The 18,326-nt window shown below is 44.8% G+C and overlaps 1 protein-coding gene across 2 annotated transcripts in view; it reads right to left on the bottom strand.

The window, feature by feature from the left end:
• tnfsf10l (TNF superfamily member 10, like) overlaps positions 1 to 17,902 on the bottom strand; it is a 28,219-nt gene extending 10,317 nt beyond the window's left edge. For both annotated transcript variants that reach the window (XM_066682016.1, XM_066682017.1), the window contains exons 1-2: positions 17,564 to 17,902; positions 8,978 to 9,127 (exon numbers count right to left, since the gene is read on the bottom strand). In XM_066682016.1, coding sequence (XP_066538113.1) covers positions 8,978 to 9,127; positions 17,564 to 17,758 — 345 coding nt within the window. In that variant the 5' untranslated portion in view covers positions 17,759 to 17,902. The remainder of the gene's footprint in view (positions 1 to 8,977; positions 9,128 to 17,563) is intronic.
• Positions 17,903 to 18,326: the final 424 nt, after the last annotated feature.

The raw sequence follows: 18,326 nt of genomic DNA, 5'->3' as shown, positions 1-18,326 counted from the left end.
GTTTCCTCCGGGTGACTGTGAGGAGTGTGGTGTGTTCTCTCTGTGTCTGCGTGGGTTTCCTCCGGGTGACTGTCTGTGAGAAGTATGGTGTGTTCTCCCTGTGTCACCGTGGGTTTCCTCCGGGTGACTGTCTGTGAGGAGTGTGGTGTGTTCTCTCTGTGTCTGCGTGGGTTTCCTTCGGGTGACTGTGAGGAGTGTGGTGTGTTCTCTCTGTGTCTGCGTAGGTTTCCTCCGGGTGACTGTGAGGAGTGTGGTGTGTTCTCTCTGTGTCTGCGTAGGTTTCCTCCGGGTGACTGTGAGGAGTGTGGTGTGTTCTCTCTGTGTCTGCGTGGGTTTCCTCCGGGTGACTGTCTGTGAGAAGTATGGTGTGTTCTCCCTGTGTCACCGTGGGTTTCCTCCGGGTGACTGTCTGTGAGGAGTGTGGTGTGTTCTCTCTGTGTCTGCGTGGGTTTCCTCCGGGTGCTCCGGTGTCCTCCCACAGTCCAAAAACACACGTTGGTAGATGGATTGGTGACTCAAAAGTGTCCGTAGGCGTGAGTGAGTGTGTGAGTGTGTGTTGCCCTGTGATAGCTTGTAGATAGACTTAATGTAAATAATTCTTAGCCTGTTCTGTGTCTTAGTGAGGTTGATAAAACGAATGCAATTTCCTTTTAAGCAAGGTTTAATACCAGTTCTTCTTTATGGCTTTGTCCTTTCCTTATCTGTTTATGTGGCCTCTTCCAGACGCAGACCCCCCCCCCCCTCACCCTCCGCCCGAGTACTCTCCATCTTTTCTTCCTGTCCTCTGTCTAGCCCACTGTATGAGTCAGTTATGGAGACTCTGTTTATGTTGGCTGTATGCGGCCCCTCTGTTCTTCAGACTATAGAGTGCCCACACACTCTCTAATGTGACATAATCTCTCAGAGACAGCAGGAGAGACGTAGGACTTACCCCTGTTTGCCTCTCTGTAACTCAGATCGAGGGTCAAACTGCAGTCCTGGAGAGTTTTAAAAGGAACACTCCAGTGTTTTTCAGTTTAAACTTTTAAAAATAATTTGGATACTTTTCTTTGTTACTGTTCTTCACAGACAACTAAAGCTTTTAGACAGGTTCTAAATTATTTGTACAAAATTTGTATTATTTTAGAACACAGAGCTCTTAAATTAAGACGTGTAAATAAAGCTGTAAATCTCATAATTAGCTCTTTAATTTTAAAAAAATAAAAAAGCTTCCAGAAGGAAGAAATTACTGTGCACCTGTTTAATGTAACGGTTTAAATAGCTTTCATTTATCACATTTACGTTAAAACATGAGGCCGATTAAAAGCTAGTGTGTGTGTGTGTGTGTCTGAATGCGTTAGGTGTGTGTGTCTCTGAAGAGCTTTATTGTCTAGTTATTACTGAATTTTATTTCCTTAAACTTGTGATAAATGTTCAATGTTCACCTCTTGGACCGCATCCTAAATTATTTCACTGTGTTTTATAACGTCACGTAGAGGACCCCGTCAATTAAATAATCGCTCCTTTCTCTACGTCTTAATACTCCAGGATTTTCCGAATGGCAATCTTTTCCACGCTATATATCAGTACTGTCTGGGTTTAAACTCTTGGGGTTTTGTTAAGAACCTCTTATTTCATGTTTTGTGGAGTCAAATTGAACCCAGCCCTGAAGGAAACTACACAGACAACTGGGATTCACCCGTTTTAGGTTCAGAAATAGACTAAATCTGTGTGTGTGTGTGTGTGTGTGTGTGTGTGTGTGGGAGGGAAGAAGCACTCACTATTTAGACACAGAGGGCAGTAGTCAGAGCTATAAATGTATCTCAAGAATAACAGTAAACAAACACAGCATTAAACCTTTCACCCCAAAGTGTGTGAGAGAGAGAGAGAGAGTGCAAAGGACAGTTAGACAGATGTGCAAGCAAGTATTTCCTATTCATTACAGGTATAAGCGCACACACAGGTGCGGGTATGACCTATATGCATTACAGACGTAGATAGAGGCGTGTGTGTTTGTGTCTTTTACAGTTTTATAGAGTACAGTTAGATTACAGTATATATTTTGTACAGTTTACCCCTTTTTTGTTAAATTTCTCAACGTTCATGAGGTTATTCACTTGTCCAATGACATTAGATATGATAATCCACCTGCATAACGAGGGGTAAGGTCAAAGGTCAATAACTGGTGTGTTCTCCCTGTGTCTGCGTGGGTTTCCTCTGGGTGACTGTCTGTGAGGAGTGTGGTGTGTTCTCCCTGTGTCTGTGTGGGTTTCCTCCGGGTGACTGTCTGTGAGGAGTGTGGTGTGTTCTCCCTGTGTCTGTGTGGGTTTCCTCCGGGTGACTGTCTGTGAGGAGTGTGGTGTGTTCTTCCTGTGTCTGCGTGGGTTTCCTCCGGGTGACTGTCTGTGAGGAGTGTGGTGTGTTCTCCCTGTGTCTGTGTGGGTTTCCTCCGGGTGACTGTCTGTGAGGAGTGTGGTGTGTTCCCCCTGTGTCTGTGTGGGTTTCCTCCGGGTGACTGTCTGTGAGGAGTGTGGTGTGTTCTTCCTGTGTCTGCGTGGGTTTCCTCCGGGTGACTGTCTGTGAGGAGTGTGGTGTGTTCTCCCTGTGTCTGTGTGGGTTTCCTCCGGGTGACTGTCTGTGAGGAGTGTGGTGTGTTCTCCCTGTGTCTGCATGGGTTTCCTCCGGGTGACTGTCTGTGAGGAGTGTGGTGTGTTCTCCCTGTGTCTGCGTGGGTTTCCTCTGGGTGACTGTCTGTGAGGAGTGTGGTGTGTTCTCCCTGTGTCTGTGTGGGTTTCCTCCGGGTGACTGTCTGTGAGGAGACAGCTCCAGTTTCCTCCTACACTCCAAAAACACACATTGGTAGGTGAATTGGTGATTCTACAGGTGTGGTGTGTGTTGCCCTGCGACGGCCAGTGTTTCTGGTTGGCCTCCGGACCCACCATGACCTTGAACTTAATTAGTGGTTACATTCAATGAATGAATGTTCAGTCTCATCTTCACTAAAGTTCTAATGAATGATGTGAATAACTGGAAAAATAATGAAGGTTTCTGTTTAAATCTCTCTCTTTTGGTGTTTGTGCACTTGTGAGGGAGTTAGGGCAGAGGTCTGTAGTTGCTGAAAGTAATCTGAAAGGAAGCATGATGCTGCTTGAAACTCTCTCTCTCTCTCTCTCTCTCTCTCTCTCTCTCTCTCTCTCTCTCTCTCTCTCTCTCACACACACACACACACCTTTGAGGAAACTATTAGCCTCCACCCCAGCAATCCAATACTTTAATATCCGTGTGTTTGGGGGATGGAGCCAGAGTTTTTTCTGTCATACTGAAGCTCCTTTAGAGTGTTTTATTCCTCAAGGAGGGGCATTAATATGTAACTGTTAACTGTTGCTGTGATTTAGGAAAATATTAAAGGAGTAAAGATAAGATGCCAGACTTTGCACCAAGACACTGGCTGATCCTAGATGGATAACAGACACACGCACACACACTGCAAAAACACACAAAAAATAAAAACCTGACTAACAGAACTCCCAATACACAAATACACAGAGATTAAAGCAACTTGTACTGGGCACTCTTCGTTCTCACACATGTATGCATGTCTATACACACATTGTGTAGGGGCGTGTATGTGTGTGTTTGAGCCAGTGCTGTTTCCTGGCATTCTTGGCTCCAGGCTGAGGCCCATTCCTCCGTCCTGCTCTGTTTCACTTCAGCAGAGGCACTGTTCTGCTGCTCTCACGCTGGCTGCTGGACACTGGCTATAGCAGTAAACAGCCAATGAGCTGGGTCAAAAGGCTACAGAACCAGTCAGATTCCTCTAAAGATATCAACACTCAGTGGGAATTGATGGTGTATTTGACACCAAAAACATGGAGGAAAATGATTGGACCACTTTTTCATTCACTCTTCCACTCTGTCTCTCCAATGGTGCAGTGAAGTGAGGAATGGCTTTATTTTGAGTATTTGTCATGATTTTGTGTGGTATTTTTCATCTAGAGCCACTGATCCCACAGTGCCAATCAAATCTTCATATCAGTTTCAACATCTAGTGTAAAGGCTGTTATTGCAGCTAACTGAAGTTAGTTGTGTTCTCTCTGTGTCTGCGTGGGTTTCCTCCGGGTGACTGTCTGTGAGGAGTGTGGTGTGTTCTCTCTGTGTCTGCGTGGGTTTCCTCCGGGTGACTGTCTGTGAGGAGTGTGGTGTGTTCTCTCTGTGTCTGCGCGGGTTTCCTCCGGGTGACTGTCTGTGAGGAGTGTGGTGTGTTCTCCCTGTGTCTGCGTGGATTTCCTCCGGGTGACTGTCTGTGAGGAGTGTGGTGTGTTCTCCCTGTGTCTGCGTGGATTTCCTCCGGGTGACTGTCTGTGAGGAGTGTGGTGTGTTCTCCCTGTGTCTGCGTGGATTTCCTCCGGGTGACTGTCTGTGAGGAGTGTGGTGTGTTCTCCCTGTGTCTGCGTGGATTTCCTCCGGGTGACTGTCTGTGAGGAGTGTGGTGTGTTCTCCCTGTGTCTGCGTGGGTTTCCTCTAGGTGACTGTCTGTGAGGAGTGTGGTGTGTTCTCCCTGTGTCTGCGTGGGTTTCCTCCGGGTGACTGTCTGTGAGGAGTGTGGTGTGTTCTCCCTGTGTCTGCGTGGGTTTCCTCCGGGTGACTGTCTGTGAGGAGTGCGGTGTGTTCTCCCTGTGTCTGCATGGGTCTCCTCCAGGTTACTGTCTGTGAGGAGTGTGATGTGTTCTCCCTGTGTCTGCGTGGGCTTCCTCCGGGTGACTGTCTGTGAGGAGTGTGGTGTGTTCTCCCTGTGTCTGCGTGGGTTTCCTCCGGGTGACTGTCTGTGAGGAGTGTGGTGTGTTCTCCCTGTGACTGCATGGGTCTCCTCCAGGTTACTGTCAGTGAGGAGTGTGATGTGTTCTCCCTGTGTCTGCGTGGGCTTCCTCCGGGTGACTGTCTGTGAGGAGTGTGGTGTGTTCTCCCTGTGTCTGCATGGGTTTCCTCCAGGTTACTGTCTGTGAGGAGTGTGATGTGTTCTCCCTGTGTCTGCGTGGGTTTCCTCCGGGTGCTCCGGTTTAACTAGTAGTTAATTCTCCCCACTGATGCCAACTGTCCTCACAACTGCCTTCTAAAAGTGTAATAAAACAAGTCAGAAGAATAGAAAGGTCTATTTGTTGATGTGTCTCAGAAAATGCCAAACAACACATTCCACGATATATATCAGGATCAGGATGTTATTGTATCAGATCTATACAAAAACCCCATCTCTACTTCATCTGTTACCTATTCAGTCTGTCCCCTTTAACTCGCGGTCACTCAACTTTTCAACAGTTAATGAGTGGAGTTAGAGATGACAGACCGCCTTCAGTCTTGGCAGTACAGAAAACAGTGTGGTGGCTTCTAAGTCGTTAAATCTCTCCCTCTCCCCCTCTTTCTTTCTCAGGTCACTACAGTGGGCTGCTGAAATCCGACTCTAAGTAATACCAGCTCCGAGCGCTCTGCGCATTTTTGGCAGGAGGCGAGCCATCATGTAATCTACAACGGAGCAACAGGAGAACGGCAGTCGACCCAGGCTCCATCACTTTATTAACTTCTGCTCTTTTTTTCCCCTTCCTTTTCCCTCAACCACCCCCCCGGCTTCACCCAGCCCCCACACTTCAATGTCTCATTTGTTTACATGTTGCCAGGCCTCGCGCACATTCTCCCCTGCTGTGAGCTCATTTCTCTCCCTTCATCTTCTGAAACAAAGAGAAAAATCTCCCTCTCTACAATAAATACATGTGGTCTGCCTCACCACATCACTTTCACAAAGTCACAGAGCCTCCAGGGTGCAGAGGCACACAGAATAAGTGCTGGAAGGCACACACGGAGGCTTTTGGAGATGCCACAAACGTTTTTTTTCTGATAATAACACGGGTAATGTCGGTAATATAAGGGCTTCAGTTTATTAAAACAATGGATCTGATATTTTACATGCGCTTTTCTAAATGTGGCTTCGGCTTTGTGTTCATCTTATGTTTTGTTTCCAACTGTTAATTAAAAGTGAACAAAAATAACAGTGAATTAAACAATAGTGATAATATTTATAAGTATCACGTACTTATTTAGCGATAGCTCCAGGTCTTACCGTAACCGTGGGATTCGGGGATTCATGCCTGTGCACCGGGGTTGAGCTGGTTATGCCTGAGGACAGAATGCTTGCTCTCTGATTTAACGAGTCATTAGGTGAATCTGAGATGGATGTGGGACTGTGACAAGGGGACAAAAAGTCCCATTGAGTAGGGAGGGAAATTGAGCCTGGATTTAGGGATTTTCGGAGGGCTCTGGCAGCTCCTCTTCTGCCATGGTGTGTTCTCGTCTGTCTCTCTCTCTCTCTCTCAGGTGGAGTTATTGCATATGATATATACTGGCGCTGGAATGCTGATGTTATCTGGACCCCAGCCACGCTGCAATTTGCCTCGCTCCTTGCTCCACTGTCTGTAGGACCTCTCACTTCCACTGGCCTACCCCTGCCCTTGCTTGTGTAAGTCTCCACAGACAGCGGCGTCTGTTAAACGAATAAACTGTGAACAGAACCCTCACTGGATATGACTTTGGCTGACCAAACCTGACCTCCCTGTGCCTTGGCCTTACATCAAAGCCCCCTGAAGGCCATGGTAAGCAGCAGAGTAACAAAGGACCAGCCCACCATATGTATACATGTATGCACACACACACACACACACACACACACACACGTGTGTATCTGTGCGCTGGGTCCAAGGGACATTAGAAAAACACCTCCTCACTGCCCCCAGATCAGTGTACAGTCTTCAGCCAGCTATAGTTAGCAATATGTAAAAGAGCAATTGCTTTTTTTAGACCGCCCCCCATTCTTCAGTAATAACTACCAGGTGTGCTGGCATTCTCAGCATTCTGAATGCCTACACTTAATAAACTACTCTCTCTCTCTCTCTCTCTCTCTCTCTCTAATTGTTCAGTTTCATTTTGTCTTTTTCTCTTTCTTCCTTTAACTTTTTTATTTCTTATCATGAACTCTTCACCTTCTTTCTTACCTTTCCTTGTTCCTCTCTCTCTCTCTCTCTCTCTCTCTCACACTCGTTCTGCCCATTTTGTTTTCTTTCTATGTATCTTTCTATCTCTCTGTCTCATTCTCTCTCTCATTCTTCTTGCTAGTTGGACCTGTTTCTCACTTTACGTAAGTCTGTCTTCTTTTGTCTATCAGACTCTAAATCACTTTCACTGACTAACAGAGACACGCAAACACAGTATGCATTCACACACACACACATACACACACACACACACACACACACACACACACACATTACATATATATATATATGAATCAGCCAATCTCTCTCTCTCTTTCTCCCTATCTCTCTCTCTCCCTTTCCCTATCTCTCTTTCTTTCTCTTTTCCTCTCACTCTCTTTCCCTATCTCTCTCTCTCCCTCTTCCTCTCTCTTGCTCCCTTTCCCTATCTCTCTCTTTCTTTCTCTTTCTCTCTCTCTCTCTCTCTCTCTCTCTCTTTCTTTCCCTCTCTCTCTCTCTCTCTCTCTTTCTTTCCCTCTCTCTCTCTCTCTCTCTCTTTCTTTCCCTATCTCTCTCTCTCTCTCTCTCTTTCTTTCCCTATCTCTCTCTCTCTCTTTCTTTCCCTATCTCTCTCTCTCTCTTTCTCTTTCCCTATCTCTCACTCTCTCTATCTCTCGCTCCCCCTCTCTCTCTCTCTCTCCCTCTCAAGGCTAGTGTTCCACTCTGTGACACAAGAGATCTGTGTCCTCATACCATTTTTTTTCCCCTCTTTTCCAATGACTGACCCCTAACTCAATCCGGGGCATTCCTAAAGGGACCATAATTGCATCCATGTCTCAGAAGTGGCACATGTGTTTTGAATTAACAGCCAAATGCCTCTGACTCCAAGTCCCAATAAATTGTTTGCAGCCTCCCTCAATTAGTAGTGAAAGATTTGACGCTCTGAGTTGCGTATATCGCAGAGAAGCAGATCTAGGAGGGGTGATGTGGGTGAAGTCTCCTGCCATGCTGAAATGGAGTTGTGGGGCTCGAGTAAACAGCAGGGTGCCACGAACACTGACTCAAAACATTTCTCCCCTCAATGCCTAGTACTTGTTATTGCATTCACCTGAAGTAGCTCCCGGAATGTATATGTTTGTGCAGTGCTTATGTACAAAACAAGTAGTTAACAGTATGCTACATTATTCATTAGTGTTTTTTTTTTTTACAAAAACGGTCAAATAAGATGTGCTCTGAAAATCTGATGTGTTCCCAAATATTGTTGGGCAGTGTGTATGGAAACGTCCATTGTTATGAAGTAACTACACCGACTACCAGAGGAGTTTATACGTTACAGAAGGTTTAAAAAAAGCCCTTGAATGATTATTCATGACCAAATCTTTGCACTGGTCTATCCTCTGCTATCTCATGACATGTGAATTTGAGGAGAAGCAGAGCACAGAACACTCAGTAACTGTTTTCAGTACTAACTGTAGGCATGGGCTTTTTAGCAAAGCCATTTAATTGACTCTTTTCACAGAAGAAAACACATACCCAAGCATCGTGGTAAAAATCTATTCATTTGTGTGGAGCAGCTGAAAACATAAGGCTAACCAGATGTGTCAGGGGAAGTCCAGGCAGCTTCCTTAAAATTTCAGCTTATGGCTAGTCAAGTGGTTTGTAAGTAGGACGAGTGGGTGACTCACTCAGTTTAGTGCTGAGTAGAACAGACACGGGAATGATATGCCTTAAAGCACCTCGTGAGTCAACCCTGCCACTTTTCCAGGGCTAAGAGATCTGTACACCATGTCTGGGCACATGACTGGTAACAACAGACTGTCTCATGCAGTGGGATACTTCATTAGTGACTGTCTGCTGATTTTGTCTGAGCATAGCATTTTAAAAAACATGATTCAGTAGGAAGGCCACCTCTTGATAGACTCTCTGGGGATTTCTGTTGATTCAGTTCGTGTGTCTCTGCTATGTCCACGGCGTAGACTCACCTTGGAGATGTAGGCCTTGATGCCTTCAGCAAGTTTGAGGCAGGGCTCTCCAAAAAGCTGGGCCAGATCCTCTGGGATGTCCCTGTTCTTGTCTAGGGCATTGAGCAATCCCAGGCATCGCAGCTCCTCTGTCACTCCCTGGTTCTTCACCTGAGAATGGGCAAATCACAGTGAAGATTAATTGAACTTCTCACAAAATGCAATAACATGATGCATAAGGATAGGAGACACCCAAGTAACAAAATGATGTCACATGTAAACAATGCTAAAATTGTTTTTCTATTGGAATGATGCATTGTGCCCTGTATGTAATTAAAGACGAAGAGTTTTTCTCCAGGAATTCTGACAGTAGACACAATGGCTATGCCACCAGAGAGGGTGACTGTCTGTGAGGAACGTGGTGTGTTCTCTCCGTGTCTGCGTGGGTTTCTTCCGGGTGACTGTCTGTGAGGAACGTGGTGTGTTCTCTCCGTGTCTGCGTGGGTTTCTTCCGGGTGACTGTCTGTGAGGAGTGTGGTGTGTTCTCCCTGTGTCTGCGTGGGTTTCCTCCGGGTGACTGTCTGTGAGGAGTGTGGTGTGTTCTCCCTGTGTCTGCGTGGGTTTCCTCTGGGTGACTGTCTGTGAGGAGTGTGGTGTGTTCTCCCTGTGTCTGTGTGGATTTCCTCCGGGTGACTGTCTGTGAGGAGTGTGGTGTGTTCTCCCTGTATCTGCGTGGGTTTCCTCCGGGTGACTGTCTGTGAAGGAGTGTGGTGTGTTCTCCCTGTGTCTGCGTGGGTTTCCTCCGGGTGACTGTCTGTGAAGGAGTGTGGTGTGTTCTCCCTGTGTCTGCGTGGGTTTCCTCCGGGTGACTGTCTTTGAGGAGTGTGGTGTGTTCTCCCTGTGTCTGCGTGGGTTTCCTCCGGGTGACTGTCTGTGAGGAGTGCGGTGTGTTCTTCCTGTGTCTGTGTGGGTTTCCTCCGGGTGCTCCGGTTTCCTCCCACAGTCCAAAAACACACATTGGTAGGTGGATTAGAGACTCAAAAGTGTCCGTAGGTGTGAGCGTGTGAGTGAATGTGTGTGTGTGTGTTGCCCTGTGAAGGACTGGCGCCCCTTCCAGGGTGTGTTCCCGCCTTGCACCCAATGATTCCAGGTAGGCTCTGGACCCACCGTGACCCTGAACTGGATAAGGATTACAGATAATGAATGCATGAATAATTTATATTTAGCTTATATAGCTTTTTATAGTCAGTACTTTTATATGTATAGTTAAGTCAGTGCTTGTGGGAATTGAGGTACATCAAATGGTTCCTGGTTAATCCTCAAATCGCTTCAGAAAAACGAGAAAATATCTACAGTTGGGAACAGGTCTAGAGGGAATTTTGGGGCCGAACCTCATAAACCAGGCCAGAGGTCATCCTTGACCCTTTCAGTCAGGATATGGACATTTGCTGTGGGGCTTTGCTTTAGCACATCCAGCCTGGGCATGTTCCGTTCAAAGATTTCTGAGCCAGCTGGAGCAATACATTCTCATGGGGCAACTTGGAGTGACCTTGCTCTGAGGCAAGGACTCCTCTACATCTTCCCCTTTTCATTCCCTCCTTCCCTTATCACCGTTTCTCTCAGAATAATGTTCACTAATCCCAAATCTTTGCAAATGATCTAGTTCTTGAGTTAGAAGGAGCTCTGCATGCAATTTGAAGCCCTGAGCCTGAAACTGCTTAGCGTCACGGTTGGCGTTTGCTCCTAATGATTCTTTAACAGTTGCCTCCAGAGCGTGACAGAGAGGGCATGCGGGATGTGTGTTTTTTCCTCCTCTCGCTCCATGATTTTAACGTGTGGCAGCACGAATCAGGCGGCTAATGAGGGGCTTTTCCCCTCCGACATGTGGACCACATGAACAAGGAGCTGGCCGGGCTGATCCAGGGCCAGTTTTTATGGGCTTTGTCATGGCAGTTTGGACTTTGGTAGGGGGTGGCTGACCTTTGATAAAAGCACTGGAGCCCTGCATTGTGCGAAGCACAGTTACTGGAAATGAGGCACTGATTTAGTTCCGACCTGAGACTGGCTTTGCAGTTGCTTGCTTGGTGTTTAAGGAAATGATTTGGATCAAGCACGCTGTTATTGATACACTATGGAACAAGCAATTCAGACTGGACCTTGCAGAGCATAATCATGTGCAGGCTTTTGACTTTTGTATAAACACAGGTTGGTTTTAGATCTGCCCTAAAGTACTGGAGCTAGCAATGCTACCTCCCGACGTTGTACCGCACACTTGACTTATGAATCCCATTGTATACACGTTTGTACTCGCTTAGTCAAACCAACAGAAAGCTGGTAGACATTGTTTCTGAAACTATAATCCTTTTGAAGGAAAGCTTGGATTGTTGTGTGTGTACCTGTCATTCACAGCACTGTCCAAGAGGTGGTTTATTATAATATGTCTGTTATTGCGTTGCATGCCAGTGCTTTAAACAATATGACTGGCACAAAACCTGTTGCAATAGTACGCCACTCAAATAAGCCATAACATCAACACTCAGGCATGTAAACTCTGCCTCCACTATACATCCAACCACGATCCTTCAGACACCCTGCAGTAGGCCCCACAGCTGTGTGTAATGTATAACATGGCTTAGCAATAAACTATACAGCAAAGTAATGTAAAATGGACACAAAGCGCGGCATTAGCTCGCTGGTGGTAAGGTTGCGAGTGTGGGGTCCAGGAAGGGTGAGAGAGGGTTTTCTGATCCCAGTGAGGGTAGCAGGAAATGGGGAACAATGCTCTAGTGTTACCCCTGCTTTCTGGAGCCAGGGAGAAGAGTGGAGCAGAGACGCCACCGCTGAACTTTCTGCTTCACTCAACATTCGCTGCTTTATTGGAGGAAGGATTAAAAAGAGAAACCAGGCGTGTAACTCAAATCCATGCCAGGAGCTCTCCCCCTCTAGCTGGCTCCATTTCTCTCTCTCTCTATTTCTCACTTCTCCTGTCTCCTTCCCCCCCACCTCACCCTGCCCCTATGTCTCTCACTCAGTCTGTCTTCTCCTCCTCATCTCCTTCTGTTCCAGCACCCCCATCGCCTGTTATATTTTCCCCCCTAATTTCCACATGGTGTCAAAAGAAGGAAAACAGAGCAAGGTTCATCAGTGCTGCGGGTTATTTATGCAAGCTTTTGCAGGCTCGGTGTTGAGAAACACAGCCCTGGGGGGGTCAGGCTGGCTGTCTGGGCAGGCCTTGGAGGATAACTGCTTTCGAAAAATTATTCTTTCTTTACATATGTCAATCCCAGATGGTGAAAACTCTCCTATGCAGTGGTAATATCTTGGGGAGTCCTCAAAACCACGGTTCTAGTGGTGAACACAATCATTTATCGTGCTATTTGTGTTGGTCAAGGAAATCAGCGCTATTCTAAGGAATTTCACCCCTCTCCCTCGTGTTTCTGAGAAGCCAGTGCAAGATAAGGCACGACGGTGAACGTACTTCCTTGTATGAGTTAAGACTCCATTTCACTGTTAAATCGACTGCAATCTCAGCAGTTCAATAACCCAGGAGCTCACACCTGAGTACACAAAGGCAAAGCCAATCGCAGATCAGAGAATGCCAATGACAAGAAATCACCTACTCCAAGTTGCTACGGGAAACCATCCTTTTTCCACATAATCTCCTTTGTTTTGACCATCCTCATTGGCTCATAAATCTCTCACAAATGACCAGTGGAGACGGGCCTCATTGCAAAGTCATTGTGAGGCATTTTCAAAAGAGCTGTGGTCACTCTAACAGCTCTCGGTCCTGCTCCCTTCTGTTCTGCTTGGCTTGGGCTCTGACTCACCAAACAGAGTATATGCTCCTAGCATACTAACTATGAGCCTGATGGAGGAATTGGGCCGATCCCCTGGAGCCAAAAAACCACTGAAAATTCCTATTGAGGCATTCGAGCTCTCTCGAGAGACAGGAATTCCTCTTTTAGTTTTTAATTAATACACAAACGAGACTTGACACGGACAGCTTGGACTAATTACCCGACGCGTTTAAAGCTCGGGATGCTTGACGGCTCTGGAAGAATGGAACCTGTCCAACTCGTGCGGTGGTTCTGATTAAATTAAATTTAAATAAAATTATATTAAATTAAACTAAATTAAATTAAAACAAGAAAGCACATCAGACCTGCCGGTACAATGCAGATGATTAAAAAAAGTCTCATTTCCAGGACAAACCAGAGCCGGAGGAGCTTGAAGAACCTGCTGTGCTGTGTTCCGCTGTGACAGGGATCAGTAATAGGCGCTAATGGAGAGATAGCGTCTTATTAGCCTTACTGGTGGAGCTCCGGTTTACAGCCGTATCTTGTTATTATGGCAATGCTCTTCTCGCAATCCCTGATAACTTGGGCCTGAATGAAAGTGTTTACATGCCTTTAGGACAACATCGCTTCTAGCCCGTCCCATCTGGCCGCTACGCTGCGCTTACGAGCGGGATATTTACATTAGCCCTGAAGAACCTTCATTAGGCAGCAGCTGTGTGTGAGAGAGCGTTTCAAGCACAGTTTGTCATGACTCTCTACTCTCTGTCCACTCACTGCTTTGCGACTGATGAGCCTCCCTTTGGTAACGGATGGCGTTTTTTTTTTTACTGCCAAATTTAATCTACAAAAACATTTTCTTAACAGTGTTTATGGTGTCCCCTATGTTTTATGGGTTTAACGAGACCAAGTGGACGAAGGACACTGGCTGTGTATAGCTTAGAAATGACGAAACCTTCTGTCGACTCTAAAGTGTTCTCTGTCTGCTGCGATGGCCATAAAAAGCTCCAAATCAACATGAGTCAAAGATATTTACCCATATCTCTGTGTGCGCGCCAGCTCTGCGTTTAAGTTTGAAGCTTGTAAAATAGCTTGTGTCCCACTGGAACGGATCCATGCCCTGCTTTGGGCTGGCTGACACGAACCCACGAGGAAAGGCAGCCAAATTTAGCTGCGTAAAGGCCGTTCTGCATAAACCCTGAAGTTTAGACTAACGGTGAGGCCCGGCAGAGAGAGAGAGAGAGACAAGAAAAAAGAACACAAGAAAGGTAGAATGGAATAAAGAAGGAATAAAAGAAAGAGACGGGGAAGCAAAGAAAGGAGGGTGAGCTTGTAATACTTTGTGTGGATCTTGGCAAAGGAAAATGTCACAGGAGGTTTACATGAGGGAGTTGGATCGAGAAAACCAAACATTTGCTTGTGGGGTATAACTTTACAGCAAATTTTGTTATTGTTGATGAAGGCCTCTTCGGAGGCCCTCGCGGACCCTGCAGATTTGAGCTGGGTGAGAGAGAGAGAGAGAGAGAGAGGGACACAGAGAGGGAAAGGGGAGAGAGAGAGAGAGAGAGAGATAGGTAAAGAGAAAGACAGGGAAAGAGAGAGAGAGAGAGAGAGATAGGGAAAGAGAGAGAGAGAGAAAGATAGGGAAAGAGAGAGAGAGATAGGGAAAGAGAGAGAGAGAGAAAGATAGGGAAAGAGAGGGAAAGATAGAGATAGGAGAGAGAGAGAGAGAGAGAGAGAGAGAGAGAGAGAGAGAGAGAGAGAAAAAGATAGGGAAAGAGAGAGAAAGATAGGGAAAGAGAGAGAGAGAAAGATAGGGAAAGAGAGAGGGAAAGATAGAGAGAGAGAGAAAGATAGGGAAAGAGAGAGAGAGAAAGATAGGGAAAGAGAGAGAGAGAGAGAAAGATAGGGAAAGAGAGAGAGACGGAGACCAAGCCATGCAGCAGTGCACCTAGCTAAGACTCAGCACCGCAACAGCTTAGTCACCGGCCCAGACACTAATGATCTGACCTAAAACAAAGACGTGCTGATTCCAGTCTGGAAACCACTGTGGATACGGTCAGATACATAGACAGAAATAGGTCAGTCTCAACGCCAGGGTGATATCAGCTCCATTTTAGCCGTTCTCTACTGTTTACACTTTCCTGCTCTGACCAGGAACTGACCTTATTTTCTTTCACCACAGAGACACATTTTATTGGGCATGATGTGAGCTTATCTCATTGACTGATACTTTGATAATACGAGCAAAAGTGCACAGTGTGCTCACACAGTCTCGGCAGAATAGAAACAGTCCCTTGAATTACTTTAAAAAAAACAACAGCCACGTTATATTGTATACACCATCTATATACGACTAAAGAAATCAGACGGGGAGTTTGAATAACATTCACTGATTTTGAATCACACGCTGATAGTAATATACGATTCTGCAGGTAACGCTCCAAAACCACATTACCTCATGGAGCAAAAATGAGGGCAACTGTGACACATTACACATCACAAACAGTTCTAAACCCAAACTGTCCTTGGCCTGCCCTCGTCGGAATACAGCGGTCAACTCCCCAATCCTAACCACAATGTCTATTTTGGACCTAATTATGGCTATCTCCTCACAAATGGGAAAATTCCCTTTCCAACATTCAAAAAACAGCAATTCCAGGGTTCCTGGGACGGAACAATAAAGCAGGATTTGACCAGACGTTGGACCAGAATCTGTGCATTTGCTGAAGTTCAATAAGATTTTCCGATGGCAAACAGACTGAAGGTTTGAGCCTCCAAAAATGTCATACACTGACACAGACGCACCAGGCCTAGATCTGCTGGAGTCCCTCCAACAGAGAAATTTACAGGCGTTCCTCGAGGATTTATGTTAAAGGTGCCTGGGGTTCTGTGGAGGGTTCGCTAAAACAGAAGCATAAGCCACTGTTTTTTTGGTTTTGCCGAATAAACTACTTCCTAACTGGAGATTTAAACGTACAAGTGTCCTCCTGTTGAGCTCAGGTTTTCAGGAAATGTAATTGAACTAAATAAACATCATTTATTTTCTCTGAAAACACGCTGTCTGCCATGAACTACAGTTCCACGAAGTGTCAGAAGCCTAATAAATTTTCACTACTGTAATCTGACAAACAATTCAACAGTCTTTCACTGCAACCAACATCTGATGAGTTCCGTGTTCATTACAAACACACTTCAATCCAATGATCACGGGGTGTTCCGAGAGTGATGAGTGTTTTTCATTTATTTATGTAACGTACTGGCAACAACTCTACTCTGGCACCATCTCGGAACGATACCGTCAATAAACTAGTCTCACTGCTTCTGTCGTCTCATGTTGATGACACGCTACTTGTGGTTTCATTTCTAAAAAAAAATATTTCAAACAGAAACAAAGCCATAGTTTCACTGACACATTTCAGCCAGGTGGAGACTTACATCTCATAATGTTTACTTTCGATTTAAATTACACATTTCACAAACAGGTTATCGATTAATACGGAATGTATGATCTATAAAATGACAACATGAACCATTATTTCTACACTCAAAAAATGAGATCTAAGCAAGTAAAATGGACTTAAATCTAGTCTAAATGTCTAGTGTTATTCATTTGGAAATTGTCTTAAGAATATAATAATTTTTTCTTAATGTATTTCTTAATACAAGAAAAAAAATTTCTAAAACTTCTTTCTTAATTCAAGAATTAACGTAAAATGATGCTTAAAAGAAGCAAAAATATCTGCCACTTGATTTTTTCTTAATTCAAGAATTAACATAAAATGATGCTTAAAAGAAGCAAAAATATCTGCCACTGGAATTTTTTCTTAATTAAAGAATTAACGTAAAATGATGCATAAAAGAAGCAAAAATATCTGCCACTGGAATTTTTTCTTAATTCAAGAATTAACGTAAAATGATGCTTAAAAGAAGCAAAAATATCTGCCACTGGATTTTTTTCTTAATTCAAGAATTAACGTAAAATGATGCTTAAAAGAAGCAAAAATATCTGCCACTGGATTTTTTTCTTAATTCAAGAATTAACGTAAAATGATGCTTAAAAGAAGCAAAAATATCTGCCACTGGAATTTTTTCTTAATTCAAGAATTAACGTAAAATGATGCTTAAAAGAAGCAAAAATACCTGCCACTGGAATAAGACACTTTTTGTAGATAAAATGATTTAAAACAGGTAAAAAAATAAGCTAGAAATAAGTTGAATAATCTTATTATATTGTTACGACAATTTCCAAATGAGTAATAGACATTTACACTAGATTTAAGTCAATTTTACTTAGATCTCATTTTTTGCAGAGTGTAGAAATAATCACTGGGGATGCTCAGATGTGGGAGTCATGGGCTGATGCTGATGTTAATATTTTAAATGTATGTTTGTCAATATGTTACATAAATATCAAGTTACTGTTAAAATAAAATAGTTTTTTGTATTTACTTTTTTCTCTCCACCTTATTTGAGCTCAGTACCTGCACTGCAAGTTGTTGAGGAAGTATTATGAAGGATGCTTCTGCTAAAATAGTTTGGAATAAAGTGTTTTCATTAACTCTGAACTTTCTGGAGCCCACCTACACATTTATCAGGGTTTTTACATAGACACGGTGTCACGTGGATGCTCTAGAAACTGATGAATCAATTCCTCTCTTAAACACATTGGTAAAACACGAGGATGTCAAACGGTATTTTATAATCAAACATCTCCCGATACCGATGTGGATCTGACGTCATCGTGCATCTTTGGCATGGGTTGCGTTAGTTGTGATTAGTTATGTTCAGGTAAATAGAGGACGGAGCTCACCTGGGACAGGGACATGTTTAAATACACGAAGAGTCCCGTGGTGGAGGCTATCTGCAGGACCACGACCACGATCACCACCATAGCAATCCACAGTTTGGACGGAGGGTCCTTTCTCCTGGTCGCCGGCACCATCATGTAGGTGGTGGACTCGCTGCTAACGGACCTGAAGTAATCCTGGTTGTTCTGAGTGGCCATGGCATTCCTGGGTCGTGAGTGGAGCAGAGGGGAAAAACGCACAAACACAACAACAACGGCGTAGAAACGCGGCAGTTAGAATCAGGGAGTGTGTGTAAACTCTGTCTTCAATGAGCTCGGCGTGGGAGGAGAAAAGTTCACAAGAGCAACAGGGGAGTAGTAGGGCTGGGTTTGTTTTTTTGTTACACACCCGTTTTCAGACCAGACCCGCCTTCCTGCGTTCTGATTGGTTGTTTCTCTCCCACTTCCTGGGTTGACATTGGCTAGTGTTTAGCCTACCAATCTCACCGCCCGGACTGTATATGAACTAGCTGCCAATCAGAACACGGGTGGGCGGGGCTTTCCGTATTACGGGTGGATAAAACCCCCCCGAGTCTACTTTTAGAAGGAGTGTTTAAAGACCCCCTCCGGTGAAAATCATGGCTGTTTCTCAGACAAAACAGCAACACATTCTTACACTAAGATGAATGAGAAAGTGTAAAATTAACATCTAATGCCATCTTTAAGACAATTGAGGATTTTGTTTCTAGGCAATATATAAATAAAAGGGTACTTAGAGAGTTTATCA

The sequence above is a fragment of the Hoplias malabaricus genome, chromosome 9 (assembly GCF_029633855.1).
Source record: "Hoplias malabaricus isolate fHopMal1 chromosome 9, fHopMal1.hap1, whole genome shotgun sequence".
Lineage (NCBI taxonomy): Eukaryota > Metazoa > Chordata > Actinopteri > Characiformes > Erythrinidae > Hoplias > Hoplias malabaricus.
This window is presented reverse-complemented; position numbering and strand designations above follow the sequence as displayed.